At 38.1% G+C, this 24,786-nt stretch overlaps 1 protein-coding gene across 6 annotated transcripts in view; it reads right to left on the bottom strand.

The window, feature by feature from the left end:
• Positions 1-24,786, bottom strand: part of LOC143732405 (cytosolic carboxypeptidase 6-like) — a 370,731-nt gene that overhangs the window by 95,010 nt on the left and 250,935 nt on the right. For 2 of the 6 annotated variants that reach the window (XM_077223442.1, XM_077223444.1), the window contains 4 exons: positions 23,423-23,462; positions 4,365-4,486; positions 2,923-3,295; positions 787-953 (listed from right to left, as the gene is read on the bottom strand). In XM_077223442.1, the coding sequence (XP_077079557.1) occupies positions 787-953; positions 2,923-3,295; positions 4,365-4,486; positions 23,423-23,462 (702 nt within the window). Of the gene's footprint in view, positions 1-786; positions 954-2,922; positions 3,296-4,364; positions 4,487-6,035; positions 6,372-23,422; positions 23,463-24,786 lie in introns of those variants that run through there. The other 4 variants (XM_077223445.1, XM_077223446.1, XM_077223443.1 and 1 more) reach the window with 3 other exon arrangements.

The following is a 24,786-nucleotide window of genomic DNA, read 5'->3' as shown; positions in this document are numbered from 1 at the left end:
TGCAAAACATTAAAAGAAACACTGAATCACACTAACACGAGGAACATCAATGAAATCACTGAATTGTCCTGTTTACACAACAGCTTAAAAGAGCTGCTGGATTACTGTCAGTATGAACTAATGGCTGAAGTCAAGCCCCCTTTCCTTCACGATAGCCTGAAATAACGCCTGTATCCATAAAGTAAACATCAACGACGGCAACTTCCATAACACTGGAAAATCTCTTCACAATTAACATGCCCTTATTTAATTTACTGTATGAGATGCAAGTTATATAAATATAGTTAGGAGTATTTTTTTTTATGTTTTTGAAAAAAGTCTCATACACACCAAGCCTGCATTTATTTGATCAAAAATACAGTAATTTTGTGAAATATTATTACAATTTTAAATAACTGTTGTAGTATGTATATTTTAAAATTGAATTTATTCCTATGAAGGTGAAGCTGAATTTTCAGCATCATTACTCCGGTCTTTAGTGTCACGTGATCCTTCAGAAATCATTCTAATAAGCTGCAATTATTTTAAATAAAAATCTTTTGTAAAATTATAAATGTCTTTACTGGAATTTTTTATAAATTTGGATCCTATCTGAATAAAAGCACCAAAGGTGTTACTGACCCAAAACCTTTGAACAGTAGATTCTTATATACATATATATATATAATATGTGGTGACTACTGGGCTGCTTTGCTGATAAAAACAGACTGAAATAAAGTGAGAATGGACGTGGATTTTTGGGATGATTGAGAATCAGTTGCAATAGAAAAGACCGTAAAAACATACAGGAGAACATACTTTTCCATCATTGAAGGTGTAGACGGTTCTCGGGGACGGGGAGTGGGAGTGGGTAGAGCTAGTGTTGGCTTCTTCTTGACACGTCTCCTGTGGTTCACTGATCGGCTCTACCACCTCTGCTTTGATTGTCTGTGTACCATTATCATGCATCGGTTCTATATGAAGCAAAGCAAACCATTGATCAGCATTCTTCAGTAAAGCACAATTTAAAGAGAAAGATGAGTGTAATCCTGAGAAAGTGTTGAAGGCAGACGGTCCCTGCTCTCTAATGACAGTTTTGAATTAAGTCCAGTGTGGCTGCAGTAAGTCCTGGCACCTCTCTTTGGAGCGCTGCCTAAAACATGGCTCTCCCGTGCCTCAAGACAACCGGGACATTTTAGCTCAGTAAACTGGCTTGGTGGCTGGCCGCACTAAGCTCTAATGTATCTGTTGAGTTTTAATAGCAGTCAATGCTCTGCACGTCTGACCCTAAAGAGCCCTGGCCGGTCTAATCTTTAGCCTGCTCCACCAGCTTGCTCCAGACCACAGTCTGTTCCCCCACCAATCTCTCACTCACACACACAACACACACACAACACACACACAACACACACACACACACACACACACACACACACACACACACACACACACACACACACACACACACACACACACACACACACACACACACACACACACACACACACACACACACACACACACACACACACACACACACACACACACACACACACGCACACGCGCACGCGCACACACACACGTAACCCAGCTGGCCGGGACACTGGCCTGAGCGCTCTGGACACTATGTCCTCTTTAAGCAGCCTGTACTGTAGTCTTCATCTGAGTGGTAATCAAACCCTGCAGCTCAGATATATGTGGAACATCCCATAAAAATGTTAAAGTATTAAGGCTGTCAATTTAACATGCTAACTTAGTACAGTTAATTATAAAGAGATGCGGAAAAACAACAACTGTAAACTTAATGCAGGTCTTACTATCTTTTAATCTGGTTGTTCTGTAAAGCACTTTGGTCAGCCTAGTGGCTGTTGTAAATGTGCTAAACAAATAAAGTTAACTTGAACTTAATGGCCTAAGACAGTCTAGCACATTTCCAAATACAAATAATTAAAAAAAATTGTGTTAAATGTGTTGACCATATAATACAATATACTGACTTATAAAGTCACTTTTTTTGTAATGTCTATTCAATTCTTACATCCACCAGACTTTGAATTATCTTCATCTGGGGGGTTTTCTCAGCAAATATTGAAGTGTGTGATTAATTCGAGTAATTAATAACAATTACATGACATAATTAATTACCTGATATGCTGAATATTAATTAAGTACTTGATATGCTAAATAATTATCACATTAATCAAAGGATTTAATTGACTGACAGCCCTAAAAATTATAAAATAACATATTTAAAGAGATAGTTCACCCAAAAATGAAAAATATGTCATCCTCATTTTGTTCAGTTGATGGCACCCTTTGAGTTCCATAGTATATTTTCCTACTATGGAAGTCAATAGGTGCTGTGATCTGTGTGGTTACCACCATTTTCTTTTTAAAATATCTTCTTTTGTGTTTAACAGAAGAAAGGAAGTCATACAGGTTTGGAAAAACTTGAGGGTAATTAATGACAAAATGTTCATTTTTGGGTAAACTATCCCTTTAAATTGCTGTCTGAAGATTCATTCTTAATTTAATTGAAATACTTCACTCACTATAACCTACTAAAAGCTGACTAGCCATTGCTGCTTTTGTCGTAATGAGAAAAAAAAGCTCTAAAAAGCTCTTAAAAAAAACATACATTTAAAAGGTTAACATTACGTTGCATTCCAAGCACTATAAAACAGATATTTAAGACTTCAAATTGATTGGATGAGCCATGTTTGTAGCCGCTAATAAGAAAATCTATGTTAAGGCCTATTCAAACACAGTCTGTGTTTTCAATACAGATGCACGACAAGGCTTTAATCAAAAGAATGAATTTCTATGATTCAGAGAACAGTAAAAATTTGATCTGTTGAACAGTTTTGGTGAATATTGTGTGCAGTGAGAACAGGCCTTTAGTTGGTCAAGTCGGCCTATATGTGCGATTCATGCAAATCTTACCACTGCCAAGCCTCATGAGCAGGACGTCTTGCAGGCGTCGGTTGAAATCCCGGAGCTCCTTGACTTCGGTCAGCAGACTGCCGTACTCCTTCAGCTTTTTGGCCTGCTGCAGCAGCTGCCTGCGTGTGCGCTCCAGTTCCTGCTGCAGACGTCTCATTTCTTCCTCCTGCTGCCTGTAGCTGTGCACCAGATCCTCGTACAGGACACGGGGCACCACGGCCTCGTCCTGCTCTTCCTCTTCCTCTGTGGTGAGTCTGTCCAGCTCCTCTCCCTCCGTGTACGAGTTGACTGCGTTCCTCTCCAGCCGTGCCACCACCGCAGCCAGGCTCTTTGAGGAGTTGGAACTGGCCCGCTGCTGTTCCTGTGACTGAACCTGCATCACAAGATTGAGCATCTTGACCAGTGCAAATAGTGTACATGTAAATAATTTACTTGCTTTTGGATATCTACCTACCTCCAGAGTTAAGTTCCAACCCCAAACACCTAATTAGGATCTTCTGGTTCGCAAAATACAGTAAGGTGTGCTAAGAGGGGGGTCATACTTCGTCATGTCATTATTGTACCTTAGCAACCGCCTAGCAAAACCATAGCAACTACCCAGAACAACCTAGCAACACCATAGCAACCAACCAAAACACCCTAGCAACCACCCAGAACACCATAGCAACAACGCATAACACCATAGAAACCACCCAGAACACCCTAGCAACTGCCTAGCAATGCCCTAGCAACCATCCAGGATACCCTGGCAACTGCATAGCAACACCACAGCAACCCACTAGAAACACCCTAGCAACCGAGTGCCGAGTTTTGCCACTGCAAGCATCACTCACATTTTGTGGAAGTGAAGAACACCATGACTTCCCTTTAAAGCATGGCTGGAAGAGCAGCTGCATCAATACCCACAAAAATGACAACTTTTTAATTTTAAAACTATCAAAACATCGCTAATTAAAAAAGAATCTCATGATTTAATATTTAATGCCACTGTAACAGGGCTAAACTGGCTCAATGGTTAAACTGTGAAATGATGACTACACACCAACTCAGATTATATTCAACACCAAGATCGAACTAAGTAATTAAGTTATGAACTGAAGGAGCACACAAAACTGGGTCGTAAACTTCAAGTCAGGACACTAAAAATACACAACAAGCCCACCGAAAAAAGAAATGGCCTTTCTGGTCTCTTGCTAAAACTGCAAGATTAAACAAAACTGGCTTGAAACATTTGAAATGCCAGGACAAATTCCATAAGCGTCAAAACATGTTCTAATATGTTTTTCTTGTTTTGTTTGCGGAGTATAAATCACACTCTTAAAATCAGCAGAAAATCCCTGTTGAGCCATTCCCAATCTGTCCACATGTTCCCCATCAACAAATCCAGACCAGTAACAGAAAGCTTGCAAAAGTCTCCAAATCTTAAAAATGGGTAGACCAACCTTTTTATGTCTTAGCGGCATTCTCTCCTCACCAAAGTGATTCTCCACTGTGTTCCTGTTCGACATTTTGGGTATTTTCATCTTCTTTTGCATAATACTGTGTTCAAATTCCTCAATGCTTTCTGAAAAAGAGGAGGGGAAATGCATCAGAGGCGCAAATAATATTTCATCTGTAATCTAAAATGATGATATGGTTAAAACAAGGATACATCAGCAAGAGAAACATTTTATGAGTTTGGTGGAGAAGTTTCCCAGTAACCTTGTAATGACACAGATGACTAGCTATTGTTGCAATAAACTATTAATGGAGCGTTTAACATTGCAAAGCGTCGTTGACTGCAGCATCAATATGATTTTGACAGGCGGGGTCGTCACAGTTGTCAGCGTGTGATGCAGTGTCAAGAAACCAAGGCCGCTTGGAGAAGACGGACCATATTAATGTGCAAACCTAGCCCCTTATCATGCCAAGTGGAAAATCATCAACACAAGATCTCAATTGTTAATAACTACATATTAAAAGTTTTACATTGGCCAGGTATGGCATTTGAGCCTCAAGGTCGGCCACAACAGATTGCAGACTGATTTAAAAGCTGTGCTGGACGGCAGACTTCTTTCCCTAACGAGATCAGGGTTGTAAGTGCAGGTTAAGCCACACATGTAGATTAGTAATGTATCTAACTAGTCCTGATTGAAGAGTGGCAGGAGTGAAAGTGGCTGGAGGATTTCACTGTCTGCTTGAGCTCAAGTAGGAAGTGTCACATGACAACAGATCTGCCACCAGCACTGGTTTAAAACCCACATAATACGATGACAAGTTATAATTTAACAGTATAACATGCTGGCATAAGGTTTCAAGCAAACTGAAGGGCGTAAAAGAAAAAAAAACTACATACAATAATAACCCTTTACGTTAAGTTACCTGGCTAGCTAATGTAATGACAGTAACCTAGCAGCTTGAGCTAAACACAACAAAACGGTGAAATACAGAACTTTCTGGTTATCGTGTATGATTTTCCTTATCTTTATCAGTTCAGATAGATAGTTAGTGTTGTGATGATGATTATTTTATTCGCTGTTAAGCTCTTATGCGCCGGAGATAAAAGAAAGAAGCGTTAGCAGCAAGCTAACAATCGCTTAGCATCCTGAGCCTCTTTCTCTGCCTTTAAAATCCTATTATCTTTCGTTTCTACTTTCATGAACTTATTCAGACATTTTCGACGCACTTTTCCCTTAGTTAATATTTAGATGGTCGAGCTTGTCAAACAATGACACGATTACATCTCTCTATTACACAAACCCCGCAATCACGATGAGCTAAAAACACCAGAATCATCAAGAAGACATCAAACCTATGACATCTTCTCCGTCTATCCATTCATCACATCAAAACACTCAGGTTACAGCATTAGTGTTCTCTCGACAACTCAATACATACGTGTTAAAGCATGTTCATGCAATTCATGTGAAATTAAAATTATGATTTGTATGATAACTTTTCATCATACGCCATAAATATAATATAAAGCTAAACAGAAAAAGATGTTCATGCACATGCAAATATGATTCATATCAAAGTTGCAAGACATTTCAAGCATTTTCGTAATGCGTGTCACTGTTATGTATGAATATTATTATTATTATAGTTAAAAGGAAGAGAAGAACAGAACTCACCTGCCAGGGCTAGGATGTGTGCTTTGGCAGGATGGCCTGCGCCTCTCAGCACCACATACACCTTCTGATCATCAAAATCTCTTTTGTGCACAGGCTGGAAATCTTTCACGTCTGACACAGGTAACGCGTAGCACATGTCGTCCTCCAAGAAACGCACGAAAGCGTACATTATTTTTGCTCTTTGGTCCCTGTTCTTTGGGATAGGGCTTGACAGTTTCCCTCAAAAAAATATTTTAAAAAACATATATAAACACAAAGAGGGGGGAGACAGTGGGGAGGCCTCTGAGATCGACTGCTTTAGTCTGGCTGGTGCGCATCAGTTGAGGAAATGCAGAGCCTGGACGCTACAGACTGTACTAATCAAAACAGATGTGATGATAGGTTTATTATGGGGGTTCAAATTGTCGTTTGCTCTTAATTATAAAAAAAGAAAGAAAATACATAAAAATACAGACAATTTGACCAATAATAGATTTTTATAAAATAAGTTGTTTTTATTACTATTAATAATAATCATTACAGTGATATTATATTATAAAACAAGATAGTAAATGATTATTAATAAAATATTTTATATTATACAAATATTTTGACTCCAGATGGAGTTTTGTAGTTATTACAATACAAATGTATAAGAGTGCTCAGTTGTTGTAAAAGCATGCTAAATATTGAATTCATGACTGTTATCAAACAGGTTTCCAATATAAAGTTGTTGTTTTTTCATTTAGAGTAAATTTACAGACAAATTCATAAATTGGTCATTTATTAAAGGCTCTGTTGAAACCTAAGTAATAAGATGTGATTTGGTCGCTCAGATCACAAGTAGATGAGGGAGACGCATTCCCGTATACACCTGGTGTTTTAATCCATCTCTTTTGACCACTTCTGTCCTGATTTATTCAAGAGGAGGGTCTATGGGCGGGTAAATGTATGCGCTTTTTCAGATCTTTGGACCTATTGGACGAAATAAGCTCACACAATTTACAATACTGTATGCAGAACAGAAAAAAACAACAGAAAAACACACAAGTAGCAGTTTCGTTTCTGCTCTGGCAGCCGCAAGACCACACCAAATGCCGTGAGTGTGTGTTAGAAATCAGAAATGCTGAGAGAACATTGTGCTTGGTAAGTTTTTTGTTTTCAAACCAAACTGGGGTCTCCAGCTGACAAAGCTTAAATCCTGTCTGGCCAGCGCTCTTCCCATAATGTTTACACATTAAATCAGTAGGCTGAGAGTAGGTGGGCTGTTTGAATGGATTCGACCACACGAGTGTTTACTCTAAGAAAGCAATCAAAATTGTTTTTGACTACCTCTGGAAGTGGTCGAAAGCTCAAAACGTTCTAGACGCCGTTTACACCTGTATTTAGTGTCGTCCACTTGTGATCCGATCGACCAAAACGCATCATTATACCAGGTGTAAACAGGGCCAAAGTTTAGTGCTTCCAGTTACCCAGCATGCTTTGTGGCCTGGTCAGTTCTGACCAGGTTTGGATCAAACTGCATACAGAGACTTCTAGAATTATGCTAACTGGGTTTGCAAATATATTCTTTGTCAAGAAAGGTCCAGAATTGTGTGAAATAATACGTGTTACCGGCCATATGTAGTATTAATTAGAATCATGTCATACACTTTAAAATACCGATAATAGGAGGGACACACAATCCTGTTCCTGGAGATCTACTTCCAGCAAAGTTCAGCTCTAAACCTGATCAAACACACCTGAACCAGCTAATCCAGATCTTCAGGAGCAGGTGTGTTGAGCTGGAACTGAACCCTGGCCTGCAGGTAGGTAGATCTTCAGGAACAGGATTGGGCACCCCTGGCTTATAGCAATAGCTATAAAAATCTCTCTCTCTCTCTCTGAGAAATTGTTGTAGGATATTATTAGATACTAAATTGCCACTTGCATTTAAAAGAATATTTAAAAGACATTCCAAGTATAGTCTAAGAAATTTGATGCAGTCCAGCGGCCCCAACATGGAAAGACTGTAGAATGAATGCACCATTTTGCATTCTTTTGAATTGAACTGGAGATTCATCACAATGTTTTGTATGTGGTCTATTATGTGGAACATAAACTTGAGTGTAAGGATCACAAGTCAAGGATGAAAAAGCACACTGTGGTTTTCCACTGCTATAGGTATCCACAGCTGCTTCTCCGTTAATGTGTTTTCAATATCTCTCATATCCCTGTTATACGGCATAAGAAATATCTTTCAGGCAGCCAATCATTACCATAATCGATTCATTCACCTATTACTTTTGTTCTGCACCAATAGTCTCAGCTGAATGCTGTGAGGGAAGAGGTTTTCTTCAGGATCACTGCCGATTCTGACTGTATCAGTGTTTCTGCCAGCATGCTGTTTTGCTATCCCTGCCATTCTCTTTTCCTTGTTTCTCTTCAAATGACAAAGGCTGTCTGACAGAGAAGAAACATTTTGTTATTGTAAAACAGGCAGGTTGTTATACAAAAGGACGGATTTCTTCACTTGTACTTTAATAACGAGAAAGGCACAGTCAATAAATGGCACTAACAATTCGTTCTGCTTCGCCTGCCGTAATTGAAAAGTAAGTGATGCAGAACTTTGGATGCTTTGCCCTTTCTTCTTTTTTCTACCCATTTATTTCCTTTCATTTTCTGTCACTGTTTGAGTCAGATCTGCCATCAAGTCCTGAGCTGAAAGTGCAGAGAAGAAGTTTGCTCCAGGGATAAGACGTGGGCTTCCGAACCGCAGGATCCATAGGGGCCAACAGACAGATTGTACTTTCTGTCCATCTATTCTGCTAAACGCCAAATCTGCAAAATGACAGTGATTGTGTCATGACCTATGTGGACAGTAAAAAGAACATCTCAGTCTCAGTGAATGAATGGCTGAAGACCTCTGGGTGGACTGGGGCCCTTGGTGTTGCTGGGCAGAGCGGTGTAACTGATGCACTGTGAGTGGACTTTGCAGAGACGGGGCTCAGCGCGCTGCGAAAGGATTATTCTTAATCTAATCTGCTCCTCAATGGTTGGCTTGTCCTGCACTCAGAGTCGCTCCAATAAGACTACACAGATCCCCTGGCTGATGCGTTCAAGTGGCTCCAGTTCAAGACAGAATGTATCAAATGTGAATTTTTCTGATCTCCAAACTGTTGTAAGCAACTATCCAGCAAACAGGTCTGAGATTAAATGTAAATTCTGTCATCATTTACTCACTCCCATGTCCTTTTAAACCTGTATGACTTTCTTTCTTCTACAAAATACAAAAAAATGTTTCAGTTTTTGTCCATACAGCAAAAGTCAATGGAGCCTAAACCAACACTGCTCCACATTGACTTCTTTTGTATTTTGTAGAAGACATAGGGTGAGAGAGTTTTCTTAGGACATGAGTAAATTTTGACAGAATTTACATTTTTGGGTGAACTATCCCTTTAACATGAATGCTTGTTATGTAATTTTTGTAAAAAAAGAAAAGAAAAAGAAAAAGGGTTCATTGCCCAAAAGGTCACTTTTTCAAAACTCTTCAACACCATTGGCACAGCAGTAAATTCCACATCAAAAATGTATTAAAACTAAGCTAAAAAAAACACTTTACTTTCATAACACTAGCAAAGTTTCTCAAACGACAAATACTTTGACATTCATAAACCCAATAACCTAAAAAAACCACTATAATGTAGATTACACAATGTTTTTTTTGTATTCCTTTACAAAAGAATAATAACAGCTCTCTACTGTTTAGAATTCACTGCAGTGTATGTTCAATGGTTCATGTTTATATCACAGTACAAAATTATTTCTTAGCTGTCCTCTTTTATTATTGTTATTAATAAAAGAGGTTATGTGAGTATAGGAGACTCAATTATTGCGCCACTCCTATTCAACCTGTACATGCTCCCAATGAGCCAAATAATGAGAAAGAACCGAATCGCTTACCACAGCTATGCAGGCGACACATAGCTCTACTTAGCCCTATCGCCTAACGATTACAGCTCCATTGACTCCCTGTGCCAATGCATTGATGAAGTAAACAATTGGATGTGCCAAAACTTTCTTCAGTTAAACAAAGACAAAACTGAAGTCATTGCATATGGAAACAAAGATGAAGTTCTCAAGGTGAACGCAAATCTTCACTCTAGGGGTCAAACAACTAAAAATCAAGTCAGGAATCTTGGTGTGACTCTAGAGTCAGACCTTAGTTTCAGTACTCATGTCAAAGCAATAACTAAATCAGCATACTATCATTTCAAAAATATTGCAAGAATTAGATGTTTTGTTTCCAGGCAAGACTTAGAGAAACTTGTGCATGCTTTCATCACCAGCAGGGAGGATTATTGTAATGGACTCCTAACTGGCCTTCCCAAAAACACGATAAGACAGTTGCAGCTCATACAGAACGCTGCTGCCAGGGTTCTGAGCAGAACCAGAACATATGAACACATCACACCAGTCCTCAGGTCTTTACACTGGCTCCCAGTTACATTTAGGATTGATTTTAAAGTATTATTACTGGTATATAAATCATTCAATGGCCTAGGACCTCAATAAATTACAGATATGCTCACTGAATATAAACGCAACAGATCACTCAGATTATTAGGATCACATCAGCTAGAAATACCAAGGGTTCATGGTGATTCTGCTTTTAGCTACTATGCCAGCCGCAGTTGGAACCAGCTTCCAGAAGAGATCAGGTGTCATCCTACAGTAGTCACATTCAAATCCAGACTCAAAACATCCGTTTAGCTGTGCATTTACTGAACGAGTATTGTGTCACTGTTCGTCCGACTGTTTGTACTGTATTTTATTTTATTTTTTTTTCTAAACTGTTTTAATTATTCTTATTTATTTTTATTATTATTTAAATAAATTATTCAAATTATTTAAATTTCTTCTATGTAAAGCATGTTGAGTTACCATTTGTGTATGAAATGTGCTATATAAATAACATTGCCTTGCCTTGCCTCTTTTGTATCGATGGTAATGAAATTGAAAGAATGTTGCAGCTACTTATGACGAAGTAGTACTGATTGTCCAAAGCTCGCCTACTGCAACACATTCAAAAGTGTGTACTTTTTCTTTACAAAACAGTACATACTTTTAGGGTATAGTATAAGTAGGCAAACTGGGATGCAGCATGTCACCTGTCAAGGTGTTCAGTTTTGATATTCATTTTCTAGATTTGGAATATATTTCAATATGGCATTACTATAGAAATTTAACTAATTCTTGTCTACTCAGTTTGTATAATGTTAGGTTTTGAACTTACGTTTAACAGTTTTGAAAAAAAAAAAGTATGTAAACATGCAAATTGGCCTGTAGGTACATTTTAGCCCACATAGACTGCTGAAAAAGGGACCGAAGTACTGAGAAAAGTGTCTCGGCTATTGTATAATTTTTTTTATTTTTATAAATTGCAAGATAACAATTTTGTTTTATGCAACTATTTGCGCGAAGTCATTTCCTACCTTTTAAAAAGTTTTTAAAGACAGTAAATTTTAAATGCTTTCCGTCATTTTGACAGATAAATATAAAGTATTGAAACTAATGCATTTTTCTTCTAAAAATCCTCACAGTAAGGGATAAGAGATTATATGTTACAGGTCCATCAAAACAAGGAGATTCAAGGACAGTTTCTTCCCCAGAGCCATAACCACCATGAACTCTAATATGCACAGATCCCTTTCTGCTACATACATACATACATATACAGTCTCAGGGCGCTATTTTTCATTATTTTTAACTTTGCAACGAACAGGTTTAGTGCAATATATTTCTTATTAGTGCAATATTTAAATTTGACTAAAAATTGTTTATTTTTGTTCTAAAAGTTTAAAATTTGTGTCAAATGTAATATTGTTTGTGTTTGTTGTATAATTTTTCCGGGACCAAGGGAAAGCTTTTCCAAATTTCGTTTTTACGTGAGTATATTGACAATAAATGCTTTCTATTCTATTCGATAAGTAAAGAAAAGGGGGGAAAATAAGTTTTAGAGCACCCAGTGAAAACAGATCAGGAGATGTTAAGATTTAGGTAGAAAAGTAAGAGATACCGTAGTCCGGTGGAATAATTCATGTGATATTGTGTTAAATCAGGTGACCATATTTCAAGGCAGCATTGTCTTTTTCGTGCACTTTCACAGAAGAAAAAGTCTCATATAGCAGAGCATGGTGCTAAAGGTCATGGGTTCGATATCCAGAGAACTAAAAAATGGCATTACAATGTTTTTCTGATGGATTAAACTAGGGCATGACGAACAAAAATTATATCAATGTGACTGATAATGATTATCTGTAGTGGAATGCAACACTTCCTCCTCCTGTTCTGTTCATATTATTCTTATAAATAAGAAAATAACACATACTAGAGGGAAAACTAAAGGTAAATAGTATGTCCTCAAGATTTTCAATACACAGGCTAAGTCAGCAGCTGACGGGAGACAGTCATGTCATTATGAATGTTAGAACATGCTCAAAAAACTCTCACGTAAAACTCATGAAAACAGATCAATTAACACAGCGGCTTTGTCCGGCGCTCTCTCACACTCGGTTATCAAACAATGAGTACTTGAACTAAGTGTCTGCTCCCCCTCCACCTCTAAACACACACTTAGACTGGTGATGGCGCCTCATAAACTGTTTGGCAGTGTCGACATTATCAACGGCTCAGAGTCAGACATCATGTCCCTCCAATTAGAGCTTCACAGCTCCCCTCATTCATCTTTATTGGTGAAACATTAGCCACCATTAAATAAAAGACATGGGATAATCTCCATAATGATGTGGATGATGAAGCCCAGTGTCGGAGAGGGAGGTAGGAGCTCTGTGACTAGAATAGGAAAGAGGGTGGGTGTCGGGCGAGATGATAGCGGTGGGCATGTTTTGGGTCAGTGCCCGGGAGAGGAGGAGGATGGTGATGAAGGTGGAGAGGGATGGACATGAGGAGCTGTGACAGCAGCATTAGCTGGGAACACATTAGCCATTACCACGCAGCCAATCAAAACAGCACACCTGTGCCAATCGGGGAGACGGACAGACGCTAGCCCAGGTGCGCGTGTGTACACGAGCGTCAGTGCTGGCTGGCTAAGTATAGAACCAGACGGTGCGCTCCAAACCTGCCGTTTTTGCCAGAATCTGTGAAGCACAGAGGGGGACAGCAGGGAACGTTTAGAGAACATTAGAAATATGGTTTAAAATAAAGGCTCCAGCATGTTCGGGGAAAAAGACGCCGCGCGCCGGGTCTGGAAAAAGTTGGCGATGTCATCTTCTATTGACCAACAACTTAAAAGCCAATGATCTCTTGTTTAATTGAACTGCCCTTAATTACGTTACTTTATTTTGTCCTTTAATTAGTGCCTCATGAATAATTGATTAGCCGTGAAGTCTTCAGTCGGGCAATACAAAAAGTGATAGCGCGTGAAATGAACAGTAGCCCCGAAACAGAGCTCCGCTCGGCTCTGTTAGTCACTGATGCCTGCTGCCCTGAGACAGACTTCAAAACTGACAGCCCGAGAAGACGCAAACTATATTGTATAACCGCTCTTCAATCCCGTCATCAAATATTTACAGGGGTATCATTGCCAGCACGGTGTCCCGCTGTGCATTCTCCGAGTGGCGGCAGGGGGGACATTGATCTTCCTTTTAAAGAACAAACGAGAGCTTCAGAGATGTTTCTTATGCTTCGGGCCTGTTCGGTGTGCTTCATCTATATTTCTCTGGGGCGTACACTATTGATCCGGTCAGGTCAAGAATCTGCATCACCTCCCAAACCTACAAATATGATCTCTGGACTGCATTAATATGAAAGACTAGACTGCGCTTTTCCCCTTCGTCCTGGATAATTTCAGACTCGCTCTGCATGGACACTTCATTTGTCCTCACTCTGTGCAGACAATAAACCGTGAATATTTGATTGCTTGGAATAGATTACACATTACTGGATCCATCTGGTTGATAAAGACATGTCAGAAAGAAATCATAAAGGGTTCACAAGCATAGATGGCCATGTATAATCATTATGCTTTTGTCATAGATCTGTATAGATATAGACTGTCAGGTTGGAGTCTGAGGGCTAAAACTGGTAGCAAAATGAAGCATTTAATATTTATACAGAGCAAAATTATATAAATGTGATTATCATAACAGTTAAAACATTACACAATTGCACATCATTTGTTTTGAGTAAATTTCAGAGGTATAAAATTAAGTAAAATCTACTTAACTTAGCAACATAATGTTGATTAAAGTGAGTAAACTTAACATTCCAGTTTACAGAATGACTCTTAATTCCAAATCTGATGTAATAGCACTTCACACTACCAATTAACATTTATATAAGCATGTAAATGTTGAAATAATACATTTATATTTTCTAACACACCTTAAACACCCCAATTATATGATTTTAATTCATAATGTTTGTTGATAAAAAAAATATGACCTAATAAAATATATATATATATATATATATATATATATATATATATATATATATATATATATATATATATATATATATATATATTTACGAATCTGCGGACCCACACCTCAACATGATAAACACGATACTGTTAACAATTGATCGTATTTTCTTCCCACATAAATCATTCTGCATAGAAAATGTTGTAAAACATGTTACCTAACTTGATGACAGTATCAACATAAGCAGAAGTGCAAAAAACATTGGCAAACTATGGAAAAATGCAACCTTATTATTTATGCACCACCCAATTATGCATAATAAGTATGATGGGAACACATGCATTACAAAGTTAAGGAGATTTTACTTTCCTGAATTTAAATTGAATTCGAAATTAAGATAATACTGGATGCATAATTGTAATTCAAATTTGGATATAAAAAATTATTTTAATATGAATTGAAATAAAATAAAATGTATATATGCAATTTCTATAAAGCTGCTTTGAGACAATGTGTATTGTGAAAAGCGCTATACAAATAAATTTGAATTGAATTGAATTGAATTGAATATAAATGTCTTTTTTTAATAATAAAAAAAATTGTCAAGACCAACTTTAAACGTTGGCCTTGTTGGAAAGTTTTGAAAATAAAAGATAGATAGATATATAGATAGATAAAAAAATATATATATATACAGACACACAGACATATAATAGATAGATAAATAGACAGACAGACAGACAGATAGAAATTTAGATAGAACGATAGACAGATAGAAATTAGATAGATACGAACGACAGACAGACAGATAGATGGATAGATATAGAATGATAGATAAAAATGAACGAGACAGATAGAACGATAGATAGACAGATAGAAATGTACAACAGACAGACAGATAGAACGATATAGATAGAACGATAGATAGATACGAACGACAGACAGACAGATAGACAGACAGAAACAAATAGATATACTGACAGACAGATAGAGCGACAGAAACGAACAATGGACAGACAGACAGACAAACAGAATTATAGATAGAACAATAGATAGAACAATAGATAGATAGATAGATAGATGGATACGAACAACAGACAGATGGATAGATGGATAGATAGAAACGAACGAGACATATAGATAGAACGATAGACAGATAGAAATGAACGACAGACAGATAGAACAATATAGATAGAACGATAGATACGAACGACAGACAGACAGATAGATAAATAGATAGACAGAAACAAAGAATATTCATACTGACAGACAGATAGATAGAGCGACAAAAACGAACAATGGACAGACAGATAGAATGATAGATAGATGGATACGAACAACAGACAGACGGACAGATGAATAGATAGATCAGAATTAATGTCATATTGCTCTGTCAGGGTGCTGACTTAGATTTTGCTGATTTGCTATTAGATAAGACATCTGATAACAAGAAGGCCCCACACACTCACAGTGTGACATCACACTTCAGGAGCAATTCTTGTCATCCTGTTTCTCATCCTCTCTTAAGCAGTCTCAGCTCTTCAGCCCTAATGGGAAGTGACATAATGTTTACGTAGAGTAGCTAATTTCTTGTCCAGATTTACTAGGTGTGCTAATATGACAGCGGTAAAATTAAGGCCTACAGTTGGCCACCATGCGCTAACGTTCGAGTGTGTGTGGGTGGATCCGATAACAGGGCAGCGGCAGGTGGAGCGTGAGAGCGAACCGCTCTTTGTTGAGCCGACACAAACATAAACACACACCAACGCATGCCACCATTTCACCAGGAAAAGAATTAATGAAGTGACCCTGCAAACGGGGCCTGGCGGTAACCAGGTAACCGCATCAAGTCTCTGCTCAAGCTAGCAGCAGAGAACCAATAGAAGAAATCAGCAGAGAACAAGCGGGGGCAGTTCAGTGCGAGTGGCGATAAAGTCTCACAGAATAATCCATGTTTCTTTCTCTCAATCACTTTGTCCCTTTCTGCTGTGTAGCTTCCTCATCTGAACCCACCTCTATTATTCACTCGCTAGCAGCAAACCAGTGGCCATTGTTTTAAAAGTCAATGTGAAATGTCATTTGCAATACATTTTACTTCCACAATTTAATCTAGTTCTGAATGAAACGCAATATTCAATGATAAAATATGTAAACAAAGTTTGGGGTTGCTAAGATTTTTAAAGTGTTTTTGAAAGAAGTCTCTTATGCTCACCAAGGCTGCTCTATTTATTTGATCATTAATACAATAAAACAGTAATTTTGTGAAATATTATTATAATTTAAAATAATGTTTTTTTACTTTAATAAATTTAAATTGTAATTCATTTCTGTGATGATGGCAAAGCTGAATTTTCAGCAGCATTACCCCAGTGTTCAGTGTCACATGATCCTTCAGAAATCACTATAATATGTTGATTTGCTGCTCAAGAAACATTCCTTATTATTATCAATGTTGAAAGTAGTTGAGCGGCTCAATATTTTTGTGGAAACCACTTTTTTTTAGGATTCTTTGATGAATAGAAGTATTTTGTAACAATGTAAATGAGAGAGAAATATATATATATATATATATATATATATAGAGAGAGAGAGAGAGAGAGAGAGAGAGAGAGAGAGAGAGAGAGAGAGAGAGAGAGAGAGAGAGAGAAAGAGAGCGTTGATTGGCACTACCTTTTACCCAGTATGCATTGCAGCTGGGGTCAAATCATGATGCCCCCCCCCCCCCCCCCCATACCCTTAAATAGGGCACTATTTGAGGGGACAGCCATTTGTAGTGGTGTCCGAAACCATAGTGGACATTATTGAGTGCACTCATTCAAGGTCTTCAGGTGCACTCAGTGTCCGAATTCACTCACTCAATTGAACTATATGAGCGGAGTAATGTAGGGAATAGTGAATGAGGGTATAGGGGGCGATTTGTAACATTACTTTCTAGGACTATATTAGAGTTTAGGGGGTATTCCTAGTTGGTTAGGTTTATTTTTCCCTGTAATATTGTGTTGAATGAATTATTTACCAGTCTTATACAAATAAAGCAGTCAGTTTTATTTCCACATGAACATGTCTATTGAAGTCAGTGGCACACAACTGAATGCTTGGTTTTAATGAAGTAAAGATCAATGTTCATTGGACAAAAGGCTCTAAATGTGTTATTCTTGGTCCCAGCTGGATGCGGTGCTTCACTGGGAATCTATAAGGGCATCCCACTATTTGCAATGGAAACAATAACTGATCATTTGTTAGTTCCAGGGCTTTCTATTAATATATTTACGTCTCACATGGAACCATGACATCTCAATATGACGATTTGAGTTCTCAAATGGGCAGGAATTTACAGCAATGACTGACTTTGTTTTGAAATGTAAGAGCGAAATCAATGTTGTCTGATGGTTCAACTTTGCAATCTGTTTATTTTAGCTTACACAATCCTGTCTTTTTCAGATACGCCACAAACAGTTCTGAGCTTGGTTCATTATGTTTATTAAGTATTTTCACCAGTAGTTTGTGAAGCAGCTTTCTCTATCTACAAATAAACATAAGTACACTTTTGTCATTGACGAGTGATTACCTGCTCTTGAAAAGCACCAGCCGCCACTGCAGGAAATAACAAAAGGTCGTCCGACCTAAAATCTCACTCTTTTTTTCCACCCTTATGGATTTGCTGCACTTGGCAACGACAGTGGCCCTGGTGACAAGGAAACAGTCCTCGCTGTCTAGTCTGCTAAAACACTATTTACATTTCCCCACAAATCTTGCCTTTTCTCATGCACACAAACACACGCATACACACAAATGGCAAGCCGTGAAAAGAGAAAGACAAGTTAATAGCAAACAGCACACTGCATTTTTCATTTAGTATCTTTAACGTGTCGTTTTGTTTTTCACATGGTGAACAGAAAAACCCATGGCTGATTATGTGAAGTAGGCGTGAAATTGTGATATTTGCATGGCTGGGGATATTAACTAGAGGCATTAGTTGTTGAAAAGCTTCAAGGCTGGGCTCCAGACATGTTTTTAAATAATGGTTTAATGATGCATATTTTACAAATATTTTTCAAGCCAGACTACCGGCGCACCCTGTCTCTCTCTCTTTCTCTCACTCCTCCAGACTACATTAACGCTCTTATTCTTTCTTCATTAACAGGCTCACAGCCCTTTCGCTATGCTCCTTTGTGTGCATTTGGAAAAAATCAACTGGAAAATAGACAGCATGAGGCAGCCGAACAGACGTTTTCAGTTTCTCTATTTCTTTGCGGACTCTACCAACCGCTGTTCATTATTTTGATTAGTTGTATTCGTTTTTAACCACCTTCCATCACTCAGACGCTGATTGGGATGTTAAGATGAAATATCCACAAAGAAGTTTAAATGGGTTATGATCATTCCCCATCGCACTTGCTGTATTTTGCGCTACATCTTCTCCTCTCTTTCTCTAAGCCAGGCCTGGTCCCTCTGCTCCATTAAAGGCAGATCTCACTGGTGCAGGTATTGGCCGCTGTGAGGTGCAGCTGTCCAAGTTGCCGAGTTGATGTGTCCAGACACAAAAGCACAAACATCGGGGTGTCTGGCCACACGGCCCCAGTCCAGAGACCATCAGGAATACAAGAGACCATGTATTTAAATCTTAAATCTAAATCTTGTGTAATTGTCCTTTAACCATTTTATAGATCCATTTTTGATCCCTTAACCGTATCCCCAAACATAACCATTTCATAGAGAAAATAAAAAGAATATATAAAATGTAATGAACAGAAATGTGTAGGAAAATGACAAGTCATTTTAGTTACAATATAGCATTAAAAATATATTTTGAGCCTCTTATTCCACTCCTCACTCTAAACCTACCCATAACCATTTCTTAAAAATGTCTACAGTAATAAAGAAAAACATAACAAACAGATGGGAGTGTGGAATCACAATCATTTATTTGTTAAAAAAAATTCAAAAGTGGCACCAAATGTACTCCAACTGATGATGTGTTGTAGCCGCAGTCCTCTCCGGCGGTATATAATAGTTTTGTATAAAGCACAGAGGTGAATTTAAGTTATTAATCGCTGAAAATCTTATCCTAATACAGGCGCGCATTTCTCATGCAAACGCACATCACCTAAAACATGGCATGACGCAACGGGTGACGAACCAGGCGAGAGCCAATGAGAGTTTGATATCACTGCCATAAAATGTGTAAAAGATTCTTGAGAGGGCAATTTATGAATTTATAACGAGTGCGGGATTTGACTGATGGTTGCTGCTGAGAATGGAGATGATGATTGCTGAATAAATGATTGATTTTGGGTTTGTTCAATTGTATTGATTCTAAAGGTTTGGATAACAGTGCACAAAAAAAAAATACTTTTGTGAATTTGTGTTGTGTTTTTGATGTATTTTATGGTTCTATCATCAGTAACAGTATAGGACTGTACTGAGAAAACACCTTTTGTGTCCCACAGCAAGCAAAATAAATATTACATGATAAATAATGGTTGAATGATTACAGAAATGTTATTCATTTTAAGTTTTTAAAGTGTTTTTCTTGTTTAACATTATGCAATTCTTTGAAACGAGTTTGCACCAGAAGTCACACTGAACAGAATGAAATGTCATAATTTCAAATTTAGTAAATGAGTCAGCTGAGGTAAATTTTATTGAAAATATAATATAATTTATCATAAATTCAACAGAATCAACTGATTAATTCCACGAATTCGGTATTAGGTTAAATAAGGATTTTTACACATTGGTACGTCTAAGTTGTTTATTCGTAAATTTACATTTCAGTGCTGTCAATATTTCAATATTGTACGGTTCAGTGCAAACTTAAGTTATTATTCCTGTGGTAGGACTACACTTTGCGTAAAAATACAGACAAAAACTCATAAGATCACATTAGGCCAAACATTCTTAAGTAAAACCAATAAACCATGAGTTACAGTGGTAAAAAAATGACTGTAATGCACAGCTTTGAATGACATATTGCTGTGTAATGTACTAATTCATAATATATATATATATATATATATATATATATATATATATATATATAGAATATGTAGACATTTCACAAACATATGTTTGTCAGGATTTAAAATATACATTAAACAAATATAATTAGATAATATATAAGATGAGAAGAAAATTTTATAATATAATTCTAATTAGTTACATTTTATATCATAATTACTTTATTTTCATGATTTGTGCTGTGCCAGGTGTAAAAGTGTCATTAAAAGAGCAGCTGAACAGAACAACAGTATTAAACGCTGTTTTTCTCCGACTGGGAACCTTCACGGGCTCTCATTACAGAGATGATTTACATATATCCACACACAGATGAAGACATGAGAGAATGCTTGTGTGTAAGTGTCTAGCACTGAACAAGAGCTCACAGCGTTTGAGGAGATCTGAAGGTTGTCTAATATCTGTTCTCAGAGCAGTGAGCTTGCACATCTCTCCAAGTCTCATGAATGTAATTGACCTTTTTTTTCCTTTAACGCTGCTGAGATGGTGGCCATGGGGTTGCAGTGACACAGAGACTAAACACCAGCCAAGCAAAGTTAATTGTCCAGCTGAACAATAACGCAATGGAGACTGCAGATATGAAAAGGGCATTCAAATCGATAGATCGACAATAGCCTTTCCGAAAAGATGGCTGAACTCAATTTTCTGGCCGTGGACACCCTCTAAGCTCCAGACACACTGCAGCCCCCCCCCCCCCCCCTCCCCCTCCCTTTAAGACCACCAAAACCCTTCTATCACAGTCTCCAAACCTCCTCCACAAATAGAGCTTTTGGTTTGTAATAGTTGCAAAGCTTTGTTTTCTCTGTCTTCGTTTTTACTTTTACAGGTTTCTATGTTTCCTACGGGGACTTCCCATAGACGTAATGATTTTTATACTGTACAAACCGTATATTCTGTTCCCTCTACCCCTAAACCTATCCATCACAGAACTTTCTACATTTTAGATTTTCAAAACTCTTCATTTAGTATGATTTATAAGCTATTTTACTCAAGGGGACCCAAAAAAATGTCCCCATAAGGTAAAACTTTACTGGTATTATTTATATATCATTTCTATTGTTTCAATGCTTCCCAAACCTAGAGTGATTGCACTTGTATTCTGATTAGTCTGCTTTCTTGCATTTATTTGCATACTGCACTGTTATTGGTCTCTTATTTCGTGCATGTATTTAACCATTTAGCTGCCGTTCCACTACAAAAACAGTTATTTATTCAGAGAGACACATATTGAACGCCACAATTATGCCAAAAAGCTTTTAATTTACACAACACCACAATGTAAAACCTAAATTAAACTTCAACAAAAGTTTGCCAATTCTTTCATGCCTAGTCGGCACTGATATTTTCTTTAGTACGTGAAAATCTAGTCCTTTGATTTTAGATTTCCTACCTTCATAATTTTTTTTTTCTCGCCATGAACGTTGTGTTTAGTTTGTGTTCTGCATTGCGATGGGAACGGTGGGCGAGGCTAATCATTCTTTAGCTGTTCTGGCCTTAGAAAGGTCAGCTGTTTGAAATGTCAGGCTTCAATGGAGCCAGATTCACATCGTGCTGCTCAAGTGTCCAATTAAAGAGGGTCTGGCAGGGGTTGAGTGGGAAGCACACTTCACACAGGAGAGCTAATGAGGGGGCCAGGGCACCGAGACCCCCCTCGGCACTGATCTACAGGGCCTCAACCACAGCGCCAAGTTCCGACCGAAAAGGTGGCACTCGGAGTACTGAGAAGACCTCCAAGGGCACCGGGGAGGACATGGCTTGATCTCATTAAGGACTATAGATACATGTATGTATGTTAATTTTTATCATCCCTTTCACACACACTTAGGTAATATGTGGATAGGTCGACGCGTCCTGTTGCAGTATCTGTCTCAGTCATCTAAGAGTGCAAGCTGCTTTCCATATAGCAGGAAAACAAGTTTCCTTCACACTCAGCGTGGACAAACGCAGGTCAAAGGTCACCACAGTCGCATATACACTTTGCACACCGAATCCTAATAAGAAGCCAGACTGCAGGATTATAGAGGAAGACAGGGACGGATGAGCTCATTTACAGGGGCGATTCTTCATTTACAGCAACTAAAATACCCTGTTCACCTCATCAATAAGTCATTAGGCCCATCTGTAGCCTGGTGATCCAATACCGGTTTAGCAGTTGTTTTTTCAGCGGTTAGTTTTAATAACTGCATTCGGGGAGTTCTAGATCAGCAAAAAGCGCAACGGCTCTCCAGAGCCCCTCTGCAGTCTGCTTGTGCACAATTGTGGAGTTTTTATGGAGAAAAAGTAGATTTTACTGCTCGCTGAAATCAGCAAAATTATCCTCCCAAAATGGCAAGGGCTATAGAATCATGGGGGGGGGAGTCATTTTCATTATATAACCCCAAACAAGGTAAGCTAAAAACCATGTTGCACCGTGCATGTCTTTTGTAGAGATGTGAAGGTCAGCGGTACAGTCTTGTGTGGCTTTGGGTAACAGATGCTGAGCAAAGCTGGGAAAATTAGCCTACTCCACGTGCCTTACATAAACATTATTTTAATCAAAGTGTATTAGAGCAGCCAGATATTTTAGACATATGGGGGCTGCATCCTTCCTGGCTACCCCATCTGTCTCTCCCAGAGCTCTGAATGCAGTTTCAGCCTTCACCCAGATGCACTGAGAAAACATTCAGCTTCCCATAGAGACGCAGAAGCACAGGCTGTACCCGCTGCTCTGGGACAGGCGTGCCCGGGGTGCTACGATGGGATCAAGGAAATGCTGAGAAAAGAAATCGCGAGAAGAGGCCTCTATTTTGCAGATTTTTGCTCTTGGAGTGCAGCTGATGCTTGTTGTGAGAAGTGAGAGAATTTACAAAGTGTGACGCCTTCTTTGAGCACACAACCCCGTCTGTGAATACAACGTTGTTGTGTGGTGTAGTGTGCAGTGAATAACAAACACACATGCACACAAAGCAAAACATGCATACTCACCAGGGTTGGTGATGGTCAGAAGATCCAGCCTTCGTTGTTGCTGAAAAAGATATAAAGAGAGATGGAAACTAAGAATTTTTTTTTTTTTTTTTTTTACTCAGAAATCAAAGTCTGTGATGCCTGCTGTTAAGCACATTTTCCTCTCTATCTCTCTCTGGAGAGATAAAAGTGTGCCATGCATTTTACATCAGTTTTATGTAAATACATATACAATGCATATATATCACTCTATGAAACAGAATCTTTCTAATCTTACACTTCTCTTGAGGCCGATTCACAGCAAAAGAGTTTGAATCAAATAATGCTTTCCTATGAACCTGTTCACACAAAAAACTGGCCAATAACAAATAAGAATTATAGAACCCATAATCATCAAGAGTGATCCGTCAATCAGACGTTTTGTATACCATGGAAATGTCAATTGTGCCAAAAGTGACCTCCAGTGACCATCCACTCCTAAATAGTATTACGAATTGGTGTCGTGGAGACGACGTACATTCTAAAACTAAGTATCTTTTTTGCTAAATTAGGTTGTTGTAATTTTGACACTTTTATAATCAATGACTATAAGCTAGTAGTTTTGTAATGTACCATCATTTTTAAGTGATTGTCCTTTGCCTTCATTGGATGAATATTTAGTTTTTATTAAAAACCATATAAAGAAAAAAAAACCTTTCCGGAAGATTATATTATATTACATTAGTATCAAATAAAGATAAAAAAAAAAAATATATATATATAGACATCTTTATATATATTTTTGTATATGTTTTATATACTGTACACCTTTATATATCTTCACAAACACAGGTATATATATATATATATATATATATATATATATATATATTATATCTTTGTTTGTTGGCCTATTTGGTTACTTGTACTTCAATCCACTTCTTGCTCTGCTAACAAAATAGCTTTATGTAGGGTGTGTGGGTTTGTGTTCATAATCCATTGTGATTTGCGAGTTATGTATTCATGTGCTGTAGTAGATGCGGGTCGTTTCCTGGAGAGAGGGTGTGGCAGAGGCTACAGAAATCCACACAGGTCACACTCTCAGATCGATAAGTGCCCAATCAAAGACTGATGGCGTCCTCAACGTGCTGCAGTGTGAGGCGGACACACATACTGTGAGGGCAAGCAGCTCGAGAGCTGTACTTTAACACTCTTGTGGTAACAGTACTGCAGGTCCTTCTACATAAGAGCCACTACACACATAGTAGAGCAGAGAGCATACACTGATATCATTCACACACACACACACACACACACACACACACACACACACACACACACACACACACACACACACACACACACACACACACACACACACACACACACACTCCTAAAATATGAAA

The sequence above is a fragment of the Siphateles boraxobius genome, unplaced genomic scaffold, assembly GCF_051911475.1.
Source record: "Siphateles boraxobius isolate OS27281-9 unplaced genomic scaffold, OSU_SipBor_1 9, whole genome shotgun sequence".
Classification (NCBI taxonomy): domain Eukaryota; kingdom Metazoa; phylum Chordata; class Actinopteri; order Cypriniformes; family Leuciscidae; genus Siphateles; species Siphateles boraxobius.
This window is presented reverse-complemented; position numbering and strand designations above follow the sequence as displayed.